Source organism: Parus major, chromosome 13 (assembly GCF_001522545.3).
Source record: "Parus major isolate Abel chromosome 13, Parus_major1.1, whole genome shotgun sequence".
NCBI lineage: Eukaryota > Metazoa > Chordata > Aves > Passeriformes > Paridae > Parus > Parus major.
The window spans coordinates 14,235,135-14,260,386 of NC_031782.1; the positions used below are offsets into that span (position 1 = coordinate 14,235,135).

Genomic DNA, 25,252 nt, shown 5'->3' on the forward strand with positions numbered 1-25,252 from the left:
TAGAACCCTCTTTAGAAGGGAGACGCCACTAAAACCCAGCAGTAATTTTCACAAAAAAAAACACCCTTTCTTCCCCAGTCGTGCCTGTTTCCCTTAAGAGGGGAAACAAGACATCTGCACACCATCATTTCAAATAATCAATTTCACACAGGGGAAGAAGCAGTGCTGAGGAGAAAGCCTTCTGGCTTTTCAACATGTTCTCCTTTGTTTTCTACTCTCAAAATACAAATAATAAATTTTAAAAATCTTTCATATTTTTAATTATTCTTCTGCACTAATTTTGACAGAAGAAGATCCTTAGACTCTTCATATAAAATTGGTGTGCACTTGTATTAAAAAAATAAATGGTTAAATACATTATTTACAAGCAGAGCCCAAAAGAAGACCTAGAATGACTTCAGCTTGATAAATAGTGTAAATGTCATCCAGCTATCTGCAGCACAAGCCCCTGACCTAATGCACATCTTTCCCAAGCCAGAAGTGCACCCCAGAGACCAGCAAACACTTACTGTAATTATTTACTGTCTTCTGAAAAGACCTGCTGTGATCTATACCCAGTAAAACTACAATTATTGGATGTGGATAAAACCACAAAAACACCCTGTTACAAGCCCATGCTCTTTTGTCATGGCAACACTGTAACTCAAACTCCTGCAACAATTGAATTGCCAGGATCCTGCTTTAATGGGAAGCGATAATGGAGCTCTGAGGCAGCAATCTGGGAAAGCTTTCTTTCTAGAAAGGGAACAAACAGAGAAATAAAGAGGACACTGAGAAAATTTATGATCTGGTTGCTTTTCCAAGCACAGCTTCTAATGACACCCACAAGATGAAAGAGGCTGAATTAGAGCAGGAGTGGTGGTTTGATGCTCTGAGCTGGCTGAGGATGGGGCTGGAGAGGAGGGTTTATAAGTGACACTTCTCAGGGAGCTTCCAGCAGCAAATCCTGGGTAAATCACTGCCATGTGCAACAATCCCCTGGCTACAATAAACATCTGAGCCACACAGGCACTCAGAGGAAAGCTGGCATTGGGAATACCTGACACACTTGTCCAGTTCCAGGCAGGAGGCTCCGACTCACCTGGGCCAGCACCTGCCTGCAGCACAGCACTGCCCCACAGGGAAGGTGAGAATATCTTCAGATTTATGTCTAACCAGGACAGCTTCTTTAGTAAAGCACTAACTTAATAGTTCCAGCTGCTCCAAGCAGGAATTATCCAAGGAAACTACTTACACAAAATCAAACAGACACACTGATACCATAAGGAAGTGGACAAGTCAAGGAAAGAGATGGCAAATAGCAAGTTCTGAAAATGTAACACTGCCTTGCTGTGATTTCACTGTCAATAAAGTCAATATCCCCGAATCAGGTCTGGTTTGCCTGTGACAGTCACAGGTGAGGGATCTCTCCCTGCTCTTATCTCACCCCACAAGCCTTTCATTACATTTTCTCTCCCTGCCCAGCAGAAAAGAGCAGTGACAGAGCAGCTTTGGGCACCAGTGACCTGCCAGGGTCAGCCCAGCACACGACCTCAGCCATTCTGTGACTGCTAAAACTGAATATTGCTTCTTTTTAAGGCTACTCACAGAGTTTGCACTGTGTGCTGCAAGTACTTACTCACTATTTTACCCATCTATCAATCAACTTTCAAAACATTCCACTAGATAAGAAATGAGCATCCCACTGATCCAGCTCTGACAAATCTCACAGTGCTACAAATACTCACACCAATGTTGACAACAAGCAACTCGTTCCAGAATGGCAGTTCCTGATACTGAGAGGAAATGCCATTTTATTACAACAAACAACTTGTCTACAACGTCTCCACTCTGCTGATTGTGCTACATCAGCCTGCTTTAGAAAGAATTATAAATTAATATGATAAAACTTTGGGATATCATGACTAGAAAATTTAAACACAGAGATATTGGGCACACTCAGCCATGGACCCAAATTGTCCCAGTTCAGGATCACAGGGCTCTGCTCCCACACTAAGACACTCAGTTTTGGAATAAAATCTAGATTCTGCTACTACTCCAAAAAGTAACCAAATTCATTTCAGAGTCTAATGGATTGCTTCCATCTATCCTGATATTTTGTATCAGATTTCAGTACCTACATTTCCAGAGCCTGGTTTGCTCACTCAAGTGACAACTGAGACAGTTCATTAAAAGTAAATAGACCCAACAAATGTTCCACGGCTATAAATTTGGTAGAGGCATTAATTCTCACTGCAAGACTGGAGTTTAGAGCCCTTCTAAGAAGTTGTTTTTTCAAACACACAAAGGAACTTTACCATGACTACTTAGCAGCTAGCCTGAGGTATAGAGACTTCAACAATGAAACAAATAGATTCTTACCTGACAGGGTGTTTGTGGGAAAACGAGCTTGTTCCCCTCTTTTGTTTTCAAAGATAAATATCTCATGGATCCCTAGTATACCTGTTTTTTTAGTGAAAAGCAGATGCACCACAATCATTTTAAACACCAGCTCTGCACACAGGGGAAACAGGATTCCAGCAGGCACAAATCTTATCTTACACCCTTTGCAGATAAATTTCATGAGTTGTTTTGGATATAAGAAAATAACTGCCTTAGAAACAAAACCTAGTTTTATAGCTGCTGAATTACATGTTTCATTTTATTATACTTTTTCTGTGCATTTCATCACCTGTATTAAAAATACCTGTTCCTTTATGGATAAATATTAGTAAGTATTAAAAAAAAATCATGTTTTTATTCCTCAATTCATTAAAAATGCCTTTTCCTTGATTCAGTTTTCTCATTAAAAGTGCCTGTATTTTGAATTATTAGATAATTATCCCAGATAAATCAGTACAGAAGCTTTAAAACCTAGGCAGTGAAGGCAACAGAGCAATGAGAAACATTTCCACTAGAGAATCCAATCAAGGGTTCATTCACCATCCAACTTCAACTTAAAACCCTTATCTAAACCAAAGCAAACAAAACCCATGAGTCTCAAAGCCACTCTTTCTAGAAGAAAAGGCTCAAAGCCTTATGAGAAACTCGTTTTGTGGGACGCCTCACATTCCATTTAAGGTTTATTTCACTATATATATTCCTGCTTTTAATATCAACCAGATGTGACAAGGAAGCCTAAGCAGCCCTGTAAAAGATGCAAGGATATCCTGAAGCTCAGAATTTAGGAGAGGCTTGGAGAAAAAAGCAAAGGTACCTGGAGTTGAAGTGAGGGTTGAGGATACATAATGTGAGAAGCATTCTAAATTCAATTTCAGTAGTTCTCAGAAGGTGGATTTCAGTGGAAATGCACTGTGCATGACCTGGTGCCACACATGGAATCCATCAGGGACAGCAGCACTGCTGTCCCCAACCAAGGGCACATGGAACAGCACGAGAGCCCCCAGGTTTGTGCTGCAGCTTTTCAAGCACATCATCGACATGAAACCATGTTCTACACTCTGATTCACAGCAGGGCTGAAGGGATTCTGCTGGTATCAATCTACAGAAACAAAGCTGGCTCCTCCAGTGAAGTCCCAGGTTTCTGCCAGGCTGACAGAACACTGAGAAAAGCCCTCAGTTGCTTTTTCAGCCTTTAACTACTCCTGAAACATTAATAGGTCTTCCCTGAAACCCTCCAGCGCACAAAATGCCTGCATGTTTAAGCAGTTCACTCCATCTCCACCGAATTTTATTCATGGTAACAAAAATACTCAATTTTCACAATCTGATCAAGCTACCAAACTTAAAATGTCATCTTTCTATTTAGTTTTATCTTAAAAAAAGTCAAGCTTGTACCTTCACTGACAAATCCATGGACTGTTACATTCAATGCCTGCCTGCTGGAGAGGGCAGCTTCAGAATCACAGAATTCTATTTCCTCCATGGACAACACTAGGAGTTCTTCATTCCAATAAATAAAACCAAATCTTACAAATTGGACACACAGCACCGAAATATTTCGTTCTTGAAAATTTTGCATTGTTTGAGCAGTAGCAAGCTCACACAATTGAAATATTTGACTTTTGGGCTTTCTACTTTATGAGGATTATAATTATTCAGAAAAAAATAACCAAGTAACTTCTGAGTAACTCAGAGTCAAGAGTTGGAAAATATGGCAGCAGAAGTACTACAGCTCTACCATAGAAAATTAAAATTAAACATTATCTACACCTTCTAATGTTCATTTGAATTCACTCCTCGTAAATTCCACAGAATCTACCTCACCCCTGTATCAGCCTGTCTTACCAATTTTTGTTTCACTGCTTTTATGCCCTTTCATCACTTTCTCAGCTCTGCTTTCTTCTGGAGAGGCTGGGCCAGAGCAGCTGCAGGGAGGAATGCAGGCACCACTGCCCCTCCACTCGAGCATCTGAGCCAGCCCAGAGCAGAGGGGCACTGCTGCATTCAGACAAGTCAGAACAGAAGCAAGAAAGAACAGCTCTGAATCTACCAGCAGTGGGACCAAGACAGCAACATGAAACAATAGAGAGCAACCATAGAGATGTGTGGCTGCTATTTTTATAAATTCTAGTAGGAAGCAAACTTTTCATTCCTATCCCATGACAAAAACACGCAACCAAACTACACTTGGAACTATAAGAGTTCACTTGAGCTAAGATTTATTTGCTTATAATACACACTCTATTTATATAACACTTGTATCTTCAAAAGAAAAAGCCAGTTTCTTCTGACAAACTGTGCTGAAGTGATCTGTCTAATGCACTGCTCAACAGCCAGCAAGACTGAATGAATGTCAGTGAATAAAGACAAATGTTCTGACAGCATCCGGAGGGAGGCATCACAGAACACAGAATTCAGATTAATCATTCCATTCTATGTAACTTTATTACAACCTTTATATTCTAAAAGCAAAATGATTGCCCTTGCTGTTAAGGGCTATAATGTATCATGATTACAGGACCGACTGAAGAACACTCTGTGGTACTGAGCAGCCTCAGCCACTTTCACTTCAGCTCTCAGTGCGAGGTTCCCGAGGACAGATGCACACGAGTTATCAACACACACAGCATTCCACTGAAACCACAAATTACCACAGAGTTCCTCTCATGATATCCAGGTACAATGAGACCACTCACAGAGAAATTTTCAACAAGTTAAGCTGGAATTTGTAGAGATCCAGGTAAACTCTATAAAAGCTTTACTCTTGAAAGCATCATCATGTCCTTAGACAACCAACCCATGTAAATCAACTCTTCTAACAGGTAAATACAACTGGAACCTTCCAGAGACCAAATAAAGGTATCTGCAACTATGTCCCAGCTCACAGTTTATACTCAAACAGAATTTCAAGATGCAAAATTTCAAAACCATGCAAAGAACATTAGGAAATTCAACCAAATTGTTCAGCTCAAGCAAATCTGTTCAGCAAACATATCCCAGTGAATTCAAAAGTCACGACAAAGCTTGCAAAACGAGTCCAACAAAGATTTTTCCAATCAGATTTTAAAAATAAAAGACAGCTTATATATTAAAAAAAAAATTTACAGCTGCCGAATAATGGTGTTGACTTGTTCAATTTTTCATGAGTGAGTTTGGACAACACAGAAATTTTGTTAGAAAATTTCTCCAAAATATCAATATCACTTGTTGCACAGCACTGTTCTGTTTGCCTCTTGTAAACATAAACCAAGATCCTACTTCTTTAAAGAGATCTGATTACAAAATTAATCTGTGCTATCACCAAGTGGTTTGTATTTCCACAAGAAGAAAAATTCACTGCACTGTCGAAATGGTTTGTTTGGCTGCCCACTGATGCATTAAAACAATTATAAAAACTCCACATGAATGGAGAACTTTTTCAGCCACCCTGTAATAACTTCACAATTTCACTAACCAAATCACAAGTCTTAGTATCTGATCTTCCATAAACAAACTCAAGCATTAAAAGAGCAGTTTTTCCAAATTTCAAAAAGCCAGTCTGGATCATGAGTATAACTTTGGCAGGATCCAGAAAATTATTTCAAACAGTTTTTGACTTCTCCTTTAAAAAGGCAGATGACTTTTTTTGGTAGTAACTATGCAGGCACCTGCTCATCCATTTCATTTCTATATATTTTTAAAAAATATGTATTTTGTACATCATCCAGTTATTGTTTTAACAACACCCTCTCCCTCCTCCCAATAAAAGTGAATAATGCCAAGTTCATGATATCCTTCTCTTGCTGTTGAAATGCATCTTGATTCCATCTGAACATTTTATAACAGTTTTCATATTTCAAGGAAAAAACCTGTTTATTTCTCCATAATTTCTGCTCTTCCTGCCTGATGAGGCAGCAGCCATAACTTTGCTGTTCTATCTGGCAAAGCCTTGACTTACTTGAAAAGATAATTTTCCAAACTAAAGAATTTATAGCTATTTTAAAGTAAGTATATGCACTCTCTCTTTGTGGACATCCAGCCTGAACCAGATACGTGAACCTGACACTTTCCATGGTTTCTGTAGCTCTACAGAGTTCAAAATAAGTCACCTTGACATCATCCTGGTGAATATATGAGGAACAGAAAATTTTTGTGGTTTCTCCTCCCTCTGATATTTATGCTCTACCAAATTACAACTGCACACAAGCAAACATAACACATCCCCCAAAAAACCCTTACTAACTGGCAGCTTAATATCACAGAAATTAAACCTCTCACCGCAGTCAAAACACAAACATGTGAATCTGCACAATAAGGAACACAAAATAGAAACACACCACAGAAAAATAAATCAGATTATACTTACAGCCTAGTTAACTTCTGTGTGTTCTGGAAAAGCAGCTCAGGAAGAACTTGCAATTTATTCTTGTTCAGACGCCTAAACAGAATAAAAAAAAAGAACAGATTAGGTTTTTTTCCAATTGAAGTTTATTTTATTATGCATAAACCCATGAAGGTCCCATTGTACTAAAGCTGATGCTATGAACTTGCCTTGTGCATTTTATTCATGCAGGAGCCAAGCTGTGCCATTTGTAGAGCACCTGCCCACATCCACAAGGTGGGGAGTCAAGGGACAGGCACCACGAGGTTTTCATATGGATGAATACACAAACATAACTTTTAATTTTTCCTCTGGATTTCTACTGAGAATCATACACTCAGCTCACTCTGCTTTAGGAACTGCTACTGGCTGGAATCTGGATTTTCACTCTCCAAAAAATGCAGGCACAGTAAATTCAGTAACTTGACCAACCAAGATTATTCCCAAATTAACTATTATTTCTGTAGTATACATAATTATTTTTTTTTTAAAGAATTTTCTTGAAACTTCACTTGGAAAACCTGAGCACTGTTGTAGAAAATATGAACATATGGGTAACCAGATGACTACATGGTGATTTGAAATAGAATATTAATCCTGAAGATTCTTCCAGGAACATTTTAGAGAACAGATTAGTGTTTATACATTAGTCCCTTTTACTCTCTCACTCTATGAGTTTTACTCTGGTGACAACTTGCCAGTTTTTAGAAAACAACCATTCTAAGCTATTCCAGCCCTGTAACTATAAAAAGCATGAGGCTCCTCTCCATAAAACGTGTGACAGCCCTGCAAAATCTAAAAGCAGCTCTGCTTGTAAGACACAATTCTTGTTCTTAATTCTTTTTCAATGAAAAGTCACCTGCTCTCACTGTGCTAATGAATGCTGTTTGCATAAGGAGCTGACCTGAGCTCATTACAAACAACCCCACTGTGTAAAGGGGAAGCTGAGCTGTCCTCAAAGTTCATACATGAGCCTGCCTTTGTGCCCCTTTGTTCCCAACCCATCCTCCAGGTTATCTTTGAGAGCAGATCTATTTCTGCTGAAGTTTTGATCTCCAAAGACACCTGGACCTTTTACAGACCCACTGCCACTTAGCACCCCATATCTGCTCCCCAGTTTTCTTGCACACTGGGTAATTTCACTATCAGAATTCAAGAATTTTTGGAATTGAAAGGCCTTCCTGAGATCAAACTAACATTGTGGAGTTTAATGTGGCAGAGTTTTCACATGGCCGCCATATGAACATGTCTTGTGAGATAAAGGGGTGATGGAGGAGAGGGGAATTTTAACTTCTCTTTCTGACACCTAGAACAAATCAAAGGCTGCCCCTGCAAGCTCACAGAGCACTGTGCATTACACACAGCACATGAGAACCAATGTTTGTATCTGCTGAAATTATTTCCTGAAGCTTTTACCAACTACTCCATGACATTTCTGAGATAAATGAACAAAACAGCAAATGAAACTTTAAAGAATATGAGTGATGCTACTTTTGCTTTTGAGACAATACATGGGAAGATTTGAAACTGGATTCCCTTACACCCATGTGACATTTCACAATTTCATACCTAAGTAAACAATCTTATTTAATTCAAGGTTGATGGTGATGTGCTACTTAGCTCTCATCAGAGTCATTACTTCAGTTAATCATGTTTACTTTTTAGAATAACAGGATGAAATATAACAAAAAAAAAAAGACTTGTTATTCAGGGCTTAGCACTCCTCATCCATCCTCCTTCACCAAGGCCACCACTGCTCATTGAGAAACACTGAACAAAATCAACTTATTTATCATCCAAAATGCAAGAGTGCCAGTGAAGTGCATCTATTACACACGGTGTCAAATGTTTATTCCTGCATCTGATTATCATTTCAGATCTCACAATGTACACATAATTAGGCACTGGCAACCCAAAGTCTTCTGACTCATCTCAAAGCAACATCCCAGCAACATGTTTTAAGGATATCCTTTTCTCTGCTTGCAAGGATTTCACAAATGCTGGGCTTATGCTTATTGTTTTAAGCCAAAGAAACTAATCAAAATCAGGTGAAATTTCTAGAACATGAGGTTTCACACCAACAAGCAGACAAGAAAATGTATGTAGTAACAAGAAATTGTATCTCCAGGTTAGCAAGCTCCAGCCTCAGAAGTCAAACATTTACAACTTGCAGTGACACAAACAACCCAGAGGGAAAAAAAACCTTAATCTCGAGGTTTTTTCTCTAATTTACTATCAAATTAATCCAGAAGATTGAACATTTTAAATTATTTCCTATTATTTGTATGGGCCAACACTCTCCTACCTGTGATTGCAAAAGCACCAAGCTCTCAGCTGCCCTTTTTAACTCTCTGAAGCATTTTAATATCCCAGCCTGAAGTTCCCTCCATATCAATTTTCTTTCAAACATTTTATGAAGTAACATCCACACAAGGCCCCTTGCAAAGCTCACACTGTGACCTGCTCTTCACCAGCACTAAACATTTTATACGGATCTAAATGTACTTAATATTTTAAATATGATATTGTTTTAAATGAAATTCTTTTTACACTGCAGCAGAAAGCAAACTGAATTGGTGTATGAAGGCCAAGAATGAAATTCTGCCTTTGTTTTAATTTATGTAAACTTTATTCTCCAACTCCCCCAGCACTACTGGTCTGTGCTCCTGCACAGATTCCATCCTCCAGAAGCTTCAGGGGAGCTTTGTTTCTGCCACAAGCCAGAGCTCTCTAACCCCAGGTTTTTTGTTACTGATTGATAATCAAGGAAAATTAATGCAGCACCAAACACTTGAAGACAAGTGTCTGTCCATGTCTTGTTTCAAGCTGTGGGACTCTCCAAACCTTCCTCCACTTCCTAAGATTTATTTCAAGTTTAAACTTCTGCCAAAAGTCATTTTTTTCATGGTTTGATTCTCAGGGGAACTAAGGGAATGAACAGGGGGTTGTTCCTGTTGAACATCAGCTACTGTATCATAACTTTTACTGCAATACTTACTGAAATGTAAGACTAGATCACCTCGTAGAAACTCAGACATACCTGATGTAGGGTACATTTAACATGCTCATATTTATTATGTGTCAGAAAGCCACCAATAGCCTTGGAAGAAAATCCGAATTACAACCCTAATTTCCCTTCCTGGGATAGAGAGAAAGGCCATTAACAAAGTTCTTGATACAGAAGTATCAAAGTACCAGACAGGATGTTTTTAAATTCCAAAAAAAGAGACAGAGAAGTGTTTAAAGATTATTTAATGAAAAGACCAAATGTTCTGAATGGTCATTTATAAGCACCGTTTCCTCTAGTTTGACAAAGAGGAGCCAAACACAGATGAAATGCAGTGGAAGAGTTCCTAACACATCATTTGACAAGAACTGAAGTTTATCCTCACCCATCAGTATCAGTTCTAGGACAGAGGGAAATTTCCAGTGCAAGGGAACATTAGGAAAGCCAGCAGAGGGATGGAGTTGTGCCTCAGCAGAGGTGCAAAGCACATCGAGGATCTGCTGGGCTGCAGCCCCTTCCCACACCAAATGATCCTAAGAGAGCAACAGAAATGCCCCTTGCTTGCCTTGTCCTATTACCAACACATTACTGCATAAATCTTAACCCTGTCAGCTGTTCAGCTTTAATTACAGCAGTACTTTTGATTTTATAAAAAGTCTCTTGGAAATGGTGAAGCCATACAACAGTGAAATAAAAATAGTCTGCAACAAGTTCATAAACAAAACGAGCCAGAATCTTGTAAAATTATTTTGTGGACATGATTCCTGGGACTGTACTTTATCAACAAATATAGATATTCCTGATTTTAAATTAGTGACTTAAAATAGAAACAACATCAGGATATACCTGGAAAATGCATTTAAATAAAAGACAGTTTTGCAGCTGTAACTGGCTAGATCATGGAGGAATGACAGGTCAGCTTTGTGAATCTCAACAGTAGACTACAATTTAAAAAAAAAATTATTATCAAATCTCTAGGACTGTTCAGACTAGGAATGCCACCTGGGAAGCAGCACAAAAAGAAACCCTCAGAACTGGGCTCAGTCTGGGAACACAGCAGCCCTGCAGCCAGGTACACCCAGGGGCAGGGAGGAATCTGGGGCACAGAGCCAGGCAAGATCTGCTCCACATTATTTGACCTGGGACTGCTGGATGGGAATGCAGCTGCTCAGTCTCCAATGTATTCCAAACTGGATGCTTTACAGCTAATAAGACCTGCAAAGTATTCCGGGAATCCGGAGCACTGGGCAGAATGATGCATAATCATCTAATGCCACGCCACAGATCAGCTCCAGTGCTGGATCAGAAGCAGCTCTGGATGTGCACAGCATGGAGCCCAGACTAATAAAGCCTCCTGGAAGCTGAAGAACTGTGTAGAGAGGCTCTCCAGGAGTCATATCAGCTCTGGCAATACCTGCATTGAGTCAAATTTATTAACTCTGATTAGACACATGCTGGCTGTGCAGTCAGCAATCTCCACACACTGCAGCTCCCTCCATCTTCCAGACTCCTTTAACCACTGCTATGCACAGGAAATAGAACTTGGCATGTTCTGCTCTGGGAGTCTGCTCCTCAGCTGCCCAGGAGGGACCCAAAGAGTTGACCAAGCTCCAAGTGCACACAAAGTCCTCGATGTGCAAGCCAAGGGGCTCCAGGGCTCCATCCATCACCTCCAGGGCATGCACAGAGCCCACCTCAGCAGGGCACTGCTCTCCCACGAGGCTCACATTCACCCTGATTCTGCTGGAAGATTAAAGGGAGCTACAAAAAAGCCCATACTTCTGCAGGAATTCAGTGCAAAAGTCAAATATTGCTACTTTTGAAATCATTATATATCACTGGCACATTCTTAATAATGGCTACTTACTAATTATTAATACTGGATATGACTTCTATTCTCTTATAGAATTAGTACATAAATGTCTGTACTTCACAGCTTTATCATGTTACAAACTGCATTTTCTTTCTTTATAACTCAAATGGCCTAAAATGCAGACTTAGAGAATTTGTGACCTTTCTAAGCCCATCCATACAATGCTGCCCTCTGGTTTATGATGTTTTCTTTAGAGCAGCCCCACACAGCATCAAACACACTGTTCCAACACAGGACAAACACTTCCTCTCACCTCCCCAAAGTATTTTGCTCACACATATATATAAACAAGTGCCAGTTTCTCCCCTCCTCAGCTCCCTCAGCCTGCTGCCCAACTGGGGGTTCCTGTGTCCTGAAGGCAAAGGGATAGAGGGAAACAACCTCTGTGTCAATCACAGAATATCAAGGGCCCTTAAAAAAACAATGGAGAAGTTATTAACTGTGAAATTCCTGCCTTCCTGGCTCCAAGCAGGCTAATCATATTCCTTCCTCTGTCTGAAGCTGGGATAGGAGAGAAACTTAACTATTAAGATTCCCCTGATTATTGAAACATGGAGTGAAAAACAACAATTGAAGCCTGGAAAGAAACAATGCTACAGGACTAGAGGAAGACTGAGATGTTTATCAAGATCATTCACTGAAACAAACGGAGCAAAAGATCTGCACTTTAAAAAGGTTATTTTAAAATTAATTATAATTTTGATTTATTCCTTTTCTCCTGGATGACTTCTGGGTGAGTAAAAAACCCTCAATATTGGTAGGAAAAATTTCAATTTATTCTTAAGGCAGAGGTCATCTTTTCCTGGAGGAGAAACCTTCTGATTGCAGCTGCATCCCTCATGTTCACACCATTGGAAGGGTCACATCCAGTTCTGGTTCTGTTGTCTCATGGAGCTCCACTCACAATAAGAGCAAAGAGGAGCTAAATTTAATCTCTGTTGAAGGCATGATCAGCATGGATGGCAAAGAACAAAATGCATATGGAAACAGAACTAGAACACTGCTCAACTTGTAGTTATTTTAATCTATTTCAGGAGGAATCTAAACCAGATTCTTTGCTACTGCAGATTGAAGGAGAAGACATTCCAGCAATCCTGCAGTGTTAAACCCATCACATGCAGAACACCCCTTCCTTCTCAGGGCTAGTATCACCAGGGCAAGCTTTAGAAGGTTCAGAAATCCAATAAACAGGTAAAAAGAACAATTAAAATATCAGACTTCTCCAGTTCTTATACAATTAATTTGGATAATTTGAAAAAGCTTCAGTGCAGTCACAGTCCTTGATTTCTCATTCATTTTTATAGAAGGTGTAAAAGGAGAAGGTCTGAGAAGCAACACTAACAGATCACACCAAATGTAATTGTAGCCAGTATCTTGAGACAGCATTTTCAGCTTCATGCTTTGTTCTCACAGCTGCAGGACAATTTTACTCTGAGTAAGAAACAAGCCAGAGAAAACCCAAACCCCCTTTTCTGCAAAGTTTCAGTGAGCTGATGCCCACTCACTGCACAAGAAATTTCCTCCTTCAGTCCCTTCAGAGAGACACGTGTCTGCTTCCCATGGACTATGGAATCAGTAAGAAAGCCCAATGTAAAAAGCAATGCAAGTATTATTTATTCAAACTTGGCAAACTGTGCAGTTTTCCAATGCAATTTAATTTCTCATTATGCCACTGACTCAGTTTGAAAATTTTGAACACCGTAACATCTTGAAAATGGCAAATATTTAAGGCCTGAGCAGAAATCACCAAATTTACATGGGTATGGAGGAAAAATGCAAAGGACTTGGCTCTGCTAGATAATCTCACACCAAAAATCCCATCTGCACATCTTTGTTTTTCATTTAAAATGTCTTGCAGTATTACACTAACTAATATTACTCAACACAATCCACCCAGAAGTTTAAGCTGATATGCAGGCTCTGACTTAAACCTGATGGTTTCATTATTGTCTCCAAATAGAGCAATTATCCAGTTTTAGCCCCACAAATGTGTGTGATACCCATCAGCCTCCAAATCCTGTCTGCCTTTCTACTGAGCATTGCCAGCTTTGACCCAAACCAAAGCACTTCATATTTTTCATGAAATAAGTAGCACTCAGCTCCTTTCCACACAAGTTCAACAACTTTCAAGTTTAACATCCATATTCACATCACTGCCTAATACACAATTCATTCTCCAACAGAAAAATCAAAACTACAGAGATTTCATATTTTTTAAATGGGTAGCTTTAAAGGAACAGTTCTGCTACTTCAGCCTTTAATATCCAGAAATTATCCAAGTAACTTTGGGTGCACTCTCCAGCCTGGCCATTTATTTTATTTCACACTCAAAACATCTGGGTCTCTCTCTTGGTAATAAGCAAGGTCTATTTTTCTCTTTTGTTGTCAGGAGCTCTATGGCATCTTCCTTGGAGATGTGGCTCAGGGAACACCATGCAGTTGAAGGAGTTCCTACAAGTTACTTTAAGCAAGAAGTGGTTACATCAGAAGCTTGGGCAGAACCAATAAGCAATAAAAATGACTTAATGCATGAAAGACTCAAACAGAAGAGTTACTGAACTCCAAGGAGTAACTAAGTTTTTCTTTGGAAGCACTGGCTTGGGAAGCAGGAACAGGAGCACAGCCAATTGCCTGCAATGGTTTCACCAGAAAATCCTATTAGAGGCAAGAAATACGTTGTGATCATTAATGTAACTTCTCCTTTGCTCCGTATCACTTCCTCTTCCTAAGGAAAAACAGCCAAGATGCAGCACCCAGTAAAAAAAGCCAACCTTATCCATTACTTTCTGTCATCACCTCTTTATATTACTGCCCTAGGAAATAAAGCCAGACGATCTATAATGGAATTTCAATAAGGGCACAAGGAGGAAGCCCAGGACAACCATATTACAGGATTATGGTGTGGGATAAATTAACTTCTTTATCCATGTGATGTGTTATTTCAGAAGCTTTTACAAAAAACTGGGAGAGATACCACTGCAGGTTGCTAAGGGGCCATTTTTTGAAGGAAAACTGTTTATAATAGTTATAACTTTGAGATCCCTTATTACAAACTTAGCAGGCTGGGTGGTCCTGGTTCACATTTTCAAAGCTGCCACAAGTAATAACCTTTATTACCAGCTTCTCATTAGACTGAGAAAGATTATCTCCTCTCTCTCAGAAGTGCAGAGTACATGTCTGTGCATTTCAGCAGCACAGGAACTGTGCCCCCATAACACTTCATATCCTTCATTATTAGAATCCAGCTTTTCTTTTTTCCCTAAGTATCTCCTCATATGAAAAAATTTGACATTAGGATGGAGAACAGAACTACACAGATGGTCTCTGGCTAGGAACAAACTAATAATAAGGAAAGCAAGAGGAACAAATCTCAATTTTTCCCAAAGCCAACATGAAAAAAATCCAAACATCCTAATTACATTCCTGTGATCACCAAGAACTGCAATCAATACATTAAACAGACCCAGAAATGGACAGAAACCTTAGTACCAACCTAAGTGAAGACGAAAATAGTGTCAGAGTGTTTATTAATCTCAACAGCAATGGCAAGAAAATCCTTTAAATCCAGAAGAAGCAAGCAGAGGTGCCCAGTCTCAACACAGCACCAAGTTACAGAACTGCTGAGTTACATACATGCAGTACAGTAGCTTATACCTGCCTGCAAGAAGACTTTAATGTACAATAATTAACAATTTCTTCTAAGTATCATTCAAAGAAATCAAAACAGCTTGATCCATCAACCCTCAAGCAGAGATGGTTTCTGCTGAAGCTGCTTCTCAGTTTCTGAAAAGCTTTTAGAAAGTTCTCCTATTTCAAATCTGAAAAAATTAGGAACTCACACTTTGTAACTTCAAAATACTCATACAGAATGATAAAAACAGGGTTACTTTTACATTACTCCATTGACTATTGTGGAAAGAACAGGAACATAATCCAAGGAACACAATCCACTGGAGTACCCCTAAATACCCATAACTTTTAATATTTCATCAATTTTTGGAAAGACAGTACCATAGACATGACTAAACCATTTTTTTACACCAGTGTGTAATCTCTCCAGATCAGGCCTGAAAGCCTATGAAGAAAGGAAAAAGTAAATTTTAGCATTCACATCTCCAAGCCATGCTTGACAAGCCTTAAAAGTTTATATTATTTCCAGAAGTCAGAAATTGTTGTGAACTATTAGCAGGAAAACTTCTAAGTACAACTATTATTGTCATTTTTAGCAGAAGAAACAGAACCCTGTTCCTGTTTGAATAAGGCAACACCAGCCCTGCTCCCCACAGCATCCATATATAGTAAGGAATGCTTGGGGCACTGTGGTGCTCCTTCTCCCAGGGATCTGTGCCAAGCAGAACCAGGAAAAAAGGAAGACTTGCAGGGTCATCTCCAGCTGAAATCAAATTGGATGCTTAAAAAAGGGTCCATCCTCCCAAGCCAGTGGAATGACTATTAGGAAATGATAAAGTGGCACAAAGAGCGCACTTGAGTCCAATCTGACAACCAAAAAGCAGTAAGGCTTATTCAAACAGATTAAATAGAAACAGCTCTCAACTGCTCTGTCAGCAGTGGGATTTACCTATCACAACTCAGCCAAAGGACATTGTCTCCTGAGGAAGCCACCAGGGTCACCAGCCACAGAATCCACCTTGTCTGAAAGCTGAGAGTGCCCAATTTCTGTGATCATTCTGCTGATCCCCTTCCACTTTCCCTGGATGGTTTTCAAATGCAGGGGTCAGCTGTTCTGACATGTTTCCAGCAGTTCCCATTTCTGTCTTGTATTCCTGATATACTAAAGGACATCTATTCCACCAAATACAACCACGAAAATGTACATGGAACATCTGTAACATCTGCATGAACCCTAAAATCCTCTCTTTTTTAGGAGATCCTCGTACTAGAACACCTTGACACAAGCAGAAAGATCCAGAGGAGAGATTTACCTCCAAAGAGCTGAGAACATGACACTAACACAAAGTTAACCATCAGTCAGCATGGATTGGTTTATTCTGTTCCATGTGGAAGGAAGGTGCAGTTCAACAGGCACAGCTAAAATGAAGTTGTGCCACAGGAAAAGCAAAGTCAAGACTGTACTGACCTGGTCCATGCCAGGGTGACTGCAAGACCTCCATATTCACATATTGTCCAAGAACAAAAGGAGGTTAAGAGCTTTGAATTCATCATTGTTTCACTCAGGAGCAGGATTATTTAAGCACTGCTATGCTCGACAGCATGAAATTCAGCCAACACTTAGGGTATTTCTGGGACAGCAAGCAGCATAATCCTTCTAATATGAGGAAGCTCAAAGAAGCAAAACCCTTTTGATGAAATTATTTAAGCTAAATAAAGTTCACCCAAATAATTCCAGACCACTGATGCAGCAGTTCTTACCCAACAGTAACACAGACACTTAAGCATTTCCTACAGATCTGGAAAAAAATGACTGCTAAATCCTTAAGTGTTTTGCTTAAGCAAACATCCTCATAAATCTTCAGCAAGTACAAAAAAAACCTGCTAAAATCAAACAAACAAGCCACAGAAAAGAATGTTTAAAAGCTCTGATGTAATGTCCAGTGCTGATCAGCCATTCCAAGTGAATTATGGCTACACTGCAGTGGAAGTGTCCTTATTCCACTTGCTCTGTAACCGCTGCTTTCGGAAGCTCGAGAATCCTGTGGTTACAGAACCTCTTGTCTGCATAAACGAGACCCAAATTTGTTTTTCCATGAGTTCTTGTGGGTCAGTGACCTATTACAAAAACGTTTTTGATGAAATCAGGTCCGTTTATTTTCATGTTGTTAAAATAAACCTCGTTGTTTTGTGGCCCTGGTCAGAGGTACTAATGCAAACCAAACCCTCTCACTGAAGCATTGCATCCTGCTCCTCGCCACTGCCCTCAGCCTCCCCTGCTCTTTTCCTGTGTTTGGACTCCTCCTGTGCTGCCCTATTGACAGAGCTGCTAATGGCTTCCCTTGGAAAAGAGGGGCCAACTTCTAATTTTTTATATTTTTTATTATTTTTTTTATAATGTTTGTAAAAGAAATAAAAGTTTTGCTCTTGGACCAGCCATAACCAAGAGCTTGGCTGTCCAGCAGTGGCTGAATAATGTATAACTATATAATTATGTGCTGCAGACAGAGTAAACCATGAGATTTGATGGTATTAGAGCCCTCTAAGAGTCCACAGGACATTAACACAGTGATTAGGATCTGTCACTTTTCCAGTAGCACATACCCAATTAGAAAATATCACCTCTACACATCTTCAAGGAAGAAATGCTTAAAATTATTTCATTCACTGAATAGTCCCCAAAGGATAAAGAAGTGACAGCTACTGTATCATTTTAAAATTTATTTCAATGAGAGTCCCATAAAAATGAACACAGATGAAGGGTTCTTGGACAAAACTCATGGACAAGGAGGAGTGGGATTCATCTTTGAACAAATTTATAATTGACACGGCTTAATTTATTATTTTTTTTTGTGGTGGTGGTTTTTTGGTGTGTTTTTTTGGTTGGTTGGTTTTGGGGTTTTTTATGTTTTGGGTTTTTTTTTTTGCAAAATAAAGATGGTCCAAAGCAGCAGGCAGTGCAGGGAACTCACAAAGCATCAGCTGATTGAGGTTCTCTGGTTCCTTTTTCACCTGTTTATTCCATTTTAGCACCAGATTTCATGGACCAGCCCTACCCCTTGCAAGGTACTCATCAATAGTAGAAGGATGAAGCTTTTACAGAATGTTTGTGCCCCTCACATCAGTTCCAATGATGTGTTTGGGGTGCAGGAACACACATTATCACACCCACAGCTGACACAGGCAGAACAAGTTTTGCCAGGCTGACTGATTTCCTCAATTCATCTGCACCTACTTCTTCAGTCCTAAAACTCCAAGTGCAGCAAATGCAGATTTTTTTTGGCAAATTGACAGCTTGCCTTAATTTCAACAGGGTCATAGGAAAAGGAAGTGGCAATTTTTACGTTTCTCTAAATGGACTGCAAGAAATACAAGATATTCTCAAGCACGTAATTTCTGCTTACACCACACCAGCTCACCGTGCAGAAAAGGCACATATTTCAATGTTTGCTGTAATGCTTGATTAATTTCAATAAAAACTAAAGCTATGAGTTTTAAATTAAGGAAAAAAACCCCAATATCAAGATCCAAGCCACAGATGCCTCTCATTTGAGGTAACACCCTGATCAGAGCACACGACACAGCCGAGCACTGCTCTTTTCCAAGTACCCAACACCCACAGAATGACAAAGTCTGCCTCCAAAAAAAGCCCCAGATATATTTTTTTAATGTTCCATCTTTTCCTTTCACTTCTCTAAGTCATGTTCCCAGTGATGCTTCTAAAACCTAACTGACCTTTCCACGATGTGGTTGGAACTACTGAAAGAATCGAACCACAGACACTGAACAGGACAGTGACTTTCTGTACAAGCAAAACACAGACTGGGGGCGTCTGAAAATGACCCAGGTTCTGCTTCTAGAAGTTATTTCAAACTTTTTCTTTTTGTTTGACCACATTCTTACTCTGCTAGTGATCTATACTTACACTTGAACCACTGTGTCTCCCCAAAAATAAACAAGTTCTACCTGCAAGCCCCTATTGGCAGGAGAAGGTAAACATTAATTAATCTTGAGATACTGAGGCATGGACATTACAGAAGTGTGAATATAGACTACTTGGTTATTATGGTGCACACTTATATTACACAATATTCAGTTTTAATCATGAACAGAATTCTATTATTAGAGTTTTAGTAAAAAAAACAAAAAAAAAATCCATTTTTATTTGGCTTTTCTAAAAAAATTTCTAAAAAATAATAAAAAGTTAAATAATAAAAATTTAAATAATAACAATAATTTAATAAAAAATTAAATTGTCTAAATTTTCTAAAAAATAATATGAGTTCTCTAGTTTCAAGGTTCAAGCCCTGTGGTAGATCTTCTGAAGAAAATTCAATGAGTTACTAGGAATAATTCCTGACAAAACTGGTATCTACAGATATGAAATCAAGCAAATTCAAAGGAAAATTCATGTATTTTGGACTATAAAGATGGCAAGACAGTCTTAAAGCTTTAAGTATACTTCATTTTGGGATGTGTATTTACTGCTTATAGTACATATGGAAAACAATTTATCATTCCTGGTCACTATCACTCTACTACAGCCAAAATAAAGGATTTTTCTGAAAAATTAATAGAATACAGAATATTTTATTCAAGATATGAAGTGGGTATCTGCATGAGCTAGGCCTTACTCAAGTATTTTCTCCCATCCTTAACTGTAGTGAGAAACTTGACTCTATATGGAAATGTATGGACCAGATATCTTGCAATATTCCCTTGCAGGAAAAATGACTTTCAGTACTAATTGCTGCAAATTCCCCTCCTCTCCCAGTTTTATATTGGCTGTGGCTCTGAAGTGTGGGAACAGCAACGAGAGAGCTCCTTTAAATAAAAAAGAACAATAATCATTCCTGACCATATCTGATACATCACTTACACAAAGGACTGACATTTCTCTAAATTACTGGCACTTAAATAGTGGAAGAAAAATACATCTCAGTGAAATCTTCCAGAGCAGATATTGACACATAAGTGAAGCATGTGAGCCATATCCTGGGAACATTTATTTTGGCTGTTTGAGCCAAGAGCAGCACATAATGCTGAATCCAAAGCAATACACAATTAATCAGCTTCCTTCTTCCTTCCAAGAATTAACAAAGGTGAGCCAGGGTGAGACTGGACACAATGTGGTACCTGCATTCCTCCCCATGGGCTGGCTCAAGTGTATCACTCACATTCAATATGTCAATATCAAATTTTACTATTTTATCCTTTTATTTGTAGACACACACACTCCCCCATATAGATCCACAGGAGCTACTCTGGCCTCATTACTGGTTTTGTCCTGTATGATTCTAAAGGTAAAATATTGACCACACAGCTCAGCAATCCACCATTTGCATCCTGCATAGCAGCATCCATCATATCTCATGAATAAAATTTGTATTTAATATTTTATCTTCTTGCAATAATTCACATTCCTCAGGGAAGCCACTCATTTTGCCTGGGTTTTGTTAAGCAAGTCTTATAAGAAAAAGGAATTCCTTACTGGTGACCTGACACGTCTCCTCCAAAGTCAGATATCCAGCATGAGCTCCTGCAGGGGCGATGGGCAGCTGGAAATCAATGAAATACCTCTGCTCCAGGCAGGGTAAAACAGCAGGGCTTGCCAAAGCACCTCAGCCCTCTCCATGCAAAGGACAGCACATCCCTGACACTTAAAAGCTGTTCAGCTAGTTCAGCAGGGGCAGAATTGGATTTGGAAAAGGGAGGAAGTTCAGTTTCTTGCAAAAGGTGAAAAGAGGCAAATCTCCATTTCTGGCACTGACTGCTCCACATCCCATTTCCAGCAGTGCTGATTTGCAGCTGCACACAGAGCAAGGATGGACCATCCTCCCCTACACCTCTGCCAGCTTTCCACCTTTTCCACGTGGGTTTCTCAGCTGGATGGGGGTTGGTGCAGCAGGATCAAACTGTGCAGCTCTGAGGAAGGAATTGTGACCATGGAAAGCTGCTACACGAGGCTGCTGCTGCTACTCTATTGCTGTCAGGGTCAGAAAACAGCAGATGATGACATGGTCCACCTTAAGCTGTAAAAAACTGCATTGCAGCCCCTAGAAACTGCAGACCCATACTCCAACACAGCTCTCGAACAAAGCAGTCAGACTCTACCCATGCAAGTTAAAATAATTAGTCCCTCCAAATAAATTCATGAATTTACCATGTGTTTTTCAGAGACGTTGTGTGAAAGGGAAGCCCTGAACAAACCCCAGACTTGAGAGTAAAATCAAATGCAAGGCACTTGCATAATACTACAAAAATTTTACAGCACCAAGTGCTCCACTCTCCATGACTGGAGAATGTCCCATCAGCATCCAGGAATAAAACCAATAACACCCTGTCAGATACTCCCACCCAAAACATGTTGGACTTCTCACAACGTAAACAGTCACACACACTCTCATTTGAAAATCAATGCTAAATTTGTTTGAAAATGCAAGGTAAGAGAGACTGCTTTGTCAGATATTTGTTACAGGACTCTTTTACTCTTTTTTTTTATGACTGGAATAATTTCTCAGAGGATGTGGGGAAAGTTATGAACAATATTAATTAAATATGAACTAGTATCAATAAATATTACTTAAATTTGCACACATCAAGGAGCTTCCTATTGCTTAGCTTACAGCTGCAGGCAGCACAAAAAGTAAGCATTAATCCATCCTTCTAAGCAGGGGACCAAAACACACCTCCAAATGTCACAAACTGAATTTCAGTTTTGTTTATCCTTTGTCAGCTCCCACAAAGAAAAATTCAGTTTACAAGTGGTCTCTGACAGAAACCGTTCTCTCCCATTTACAAAAGATGGCACCACTGACCCCTGGACTGTGACCTGGGATTAGACACCACAGGACTGGTTTTCCCTCCAAGGGCAGCTGCTGCAGCACCAATTCTGCCCAGCAGGAAAGAGCAGCTGGGTTTTGCCACATCCCACACACCCAGTTCCTCAGGAGCCAGGGGGATGCTGCTGTCCTTGGGTGAAAGCAGAGAAATCCATCAGGCCAATGTGCAAAGAGACACCTCCAGCAGCAAACCTGGCAGCAAACCAAGCCACCTGTGGCAGCAGCAAGAGGGAAAGACACAACTGGCAAAAGTGATTAAATACCAAGTCACAGCTCTAAACCCATTTTAAGGTGTCTTTGTTATCCTGCACTTCCAGATAAGCATTTTATGAGCACGGCTTTGTGTCACCCACCATGTCACAAGAAAACAGGGACCAAAAACAAGCAGGTTCTTTTTTTTTCTTGAAAGGTTACATTCAAACTGTGTGACACCTTCACAGATCCCTGTGGCCTCTGGCATGTGGAGTGCACACAGCTCCAGCAGAACAAACTGCACACACTGCAAACCCTGTGTAAACACACTGGACTGGTCCATGCTGCCAGGGATCAGCCCTTGTTCACAGCAGCAAAGAAGTGCCCAGGGCTTTTATTGCTCTCCCAGCTACTCTGAAGCACCTACCAATCTCCCCACTCAGCATGGTAATTGTGGAAGATGCTTTTTGTACTGCATGATTTATTTAAAGCCTGTTCAATCTCGATTTATGAAGTCCAGATTGTGAAGCACCACATAACAATTTATTCTTTTCCTTAGCATCTTTGGTCACTAATAGCAATTTTACAGTACACTGTGCCAAATAAATACACTTTAATACCTCAATAAAACATTTGGGAAGCTGCTTACGAAGAACTCAATGCACAGCAGCATCACTGCAGTTAAAAATCAAACATCATTTTCATTTTAACCTCTGTATTCACACACACCTAAGCAAAACCAGGGTTAAAATTTGGATTCTAGCTTTTTGCTATTTTCTTAAAGCTAATTATTTTTCCCAACATTGAGAAGATTTGATTTGGCCATGCTCATACATTTTTCCCCCCCTCCCCTAAACAACAAAAACAAAGTTTTAGTGTTTTCAGATGTTGAGATCTTTTATGCTTGCTAAAGACACTAATTTGAGTAGAAAGAAGCAGCCATCAGCCAAAGTCCATTCTTTTGAAGATTATAGAGCTACGTGACAATTTCTGGCAGTTGGCCGTGGAAAAGTCAGGATCTGTTGGTGTCTTATATCCTGCCTCATTTTTCACATCCATGTGTGACATACATCTGGCTCTGGGAGAAATGTCAGTTCATCTTTCAGGCCCACCAATTCTCCTCTTGATCCTCTTGGCGTGTGAAATTTCATAATCATTTCTCTTAAAATCCTAAATGGTGTTAATAGCAAAGCATAAAAGTGAAATGCCAAAATCCAAAACAGGGGTCAGCTACCTCACCACTAATCTTTATGTTCTGGAATAAAGCTGTACAACCTTGCTGCAATAAAAGCACTGGAAACATTTTGGCTTTTCCACTGTGGTGAGTATCACTGGTCTTCCTCAGGATTGTGGAGCTCAGGATTCAGCAGAACTAACACTGAATTTTGCTATGAGACAATGGGTTAGAGTCCTGCATTTTCCAGGTGCTGAGTACAAATGCCAAAAAAAGAGAAGTGGCTTCTACCTTCCACATGCACAATGTGGAATCATTTCTCAGCTTTGTGCTGTCACTTTAAGACACCTTGCATGGTGTTCTTTCTTCAGCTGATATGGCCAAATTTTACTGAGCCCACATTCAGTTCTGACAATATCCTCCTTTATTTGCATTTTAAACATTAATGTCCCACCAAAAAAACCCAAAAAAAAATCAGAATAAATCCAAATAACTGAAGGGCCATCCCCCCATGGCATATTGGCAGCAGTGGATATCAGTCCTAAAAACATTTTATTTATAGCTTACAGTTACATTTATTTAATGTTTTACAGGACATGTCAAACAAAATTTTGCTAATTTTCTCAGATAATAACAATGGAATTGCTTCAATGCCCAGACCAGTGAAAATAAAATAAATCAAATATTCACCTGAGCTTAAGCCCTTTGAATGCTTACCAAGAGCAGAGGAGTGGAACATACTTCCACTGGTACTTTGAATGAAAACTTTTATAAGTGGTATTTTGCCAGGAATAGAAATTATTCCTGTTCTTTAAAGTTTGACCCAGTGCAGCTGCTTTGTTTAAAAATAAGTTAATGATTACTTTTGCATCCATTTCAATAGATCAAAAAAGAACATTATTCCAAAAATCGAAGCAATGTAAGTGATTTTTGTTATTTGAAAGAAATTAAATGGAAAAAAGCCAGGTTTTTTTTAAATGCAACCAACATACTTTCTTCATTAACATTTTGCAATGTTTGACAATACTTAATAAAATAGCTTTAATATTACCTAAAATGTTGCAATTTAGCTTTTGTAAGTTACGCCAAACTTTCCACAGTCCGTTCTCCAAAGCCTACTGACTCATAGCAAAAAAGTCAGATTTATAGTTTTGTCCTAAAAATGATTTAAGCTAAAATACCAAAAACTTGCAAGTTTCCAGACCTTCCTTTCATATTACATTAATTTAGGAAATATTTTAATGACAGGCAATCCTGAAAGAGAAGCAGAGATGCAGTATGGTTAACAGGCCAAGTTAAGAGTTTGTACAGGAAGAAAAAGAAAAGTTGAGACTTTCAAACATCAGAGAGTTAAAAAGACACTATTAAAGGTATCATATTTCCTGCCTTCTGCTTTCACAATATATATTGTTTTCAGTTGCTGGCAGAGCAGGCTCTGCAGAAACACACAGATGACACTTGAGTCTTGATTCTGGCTACCAATATCCAGCCCTTCTCCTGGAAGTTTTTCAAAATACCTTTATCTAAGTATAGATCTGAAATAACTACAGGAATCTTTATCTAAATATAGATATGAGAAAACTCAATGAACCTTTACCTAAATATAGATATGAGAAAGATTTATTTATATATGTATACACATGTATATAAAATGAGCTTAAAAGTAGGGCTTGGTAGTTAGGATACTGACTCTTCAAGATATAAAATGTGAAAAAACTATTCTATAATGTCAGGCCATGTTTAATTTTAGAAAATTAAGCTAGGATTTCTTTCTGAAATAAATCAGCTATGG

The 25,252-nt window shown here is 39.2% G+C and overlaps 1 protein-coding gene across 3 annotated transcripts in view; it reads right to left on the reverse strand.

Annotated features, from left to right (window-relative positions):
• The window catches only part of SLIT3 (slit guidance ligand 3), a 465,259-nt gene that overhangs the window by 415,464 nt on the left and 24,543 nt on the right, over positions 1 to 25,252 (reverse strand). For all 3 annotated transcript variants that reach the window (XM_019008182.2, XM_015642087.3, XM_015642086.3), the window contains one exon: positions 6,728 to 6,799. In XM_019008182.2, coding sequence (XP_018863727.1) covers positions 6,728 to 6,799 — 72 coding nt within the window. The remainder of the gene's footprint in view (positions 1 to 6,727; positions 6,800 to 25,252) is intronic.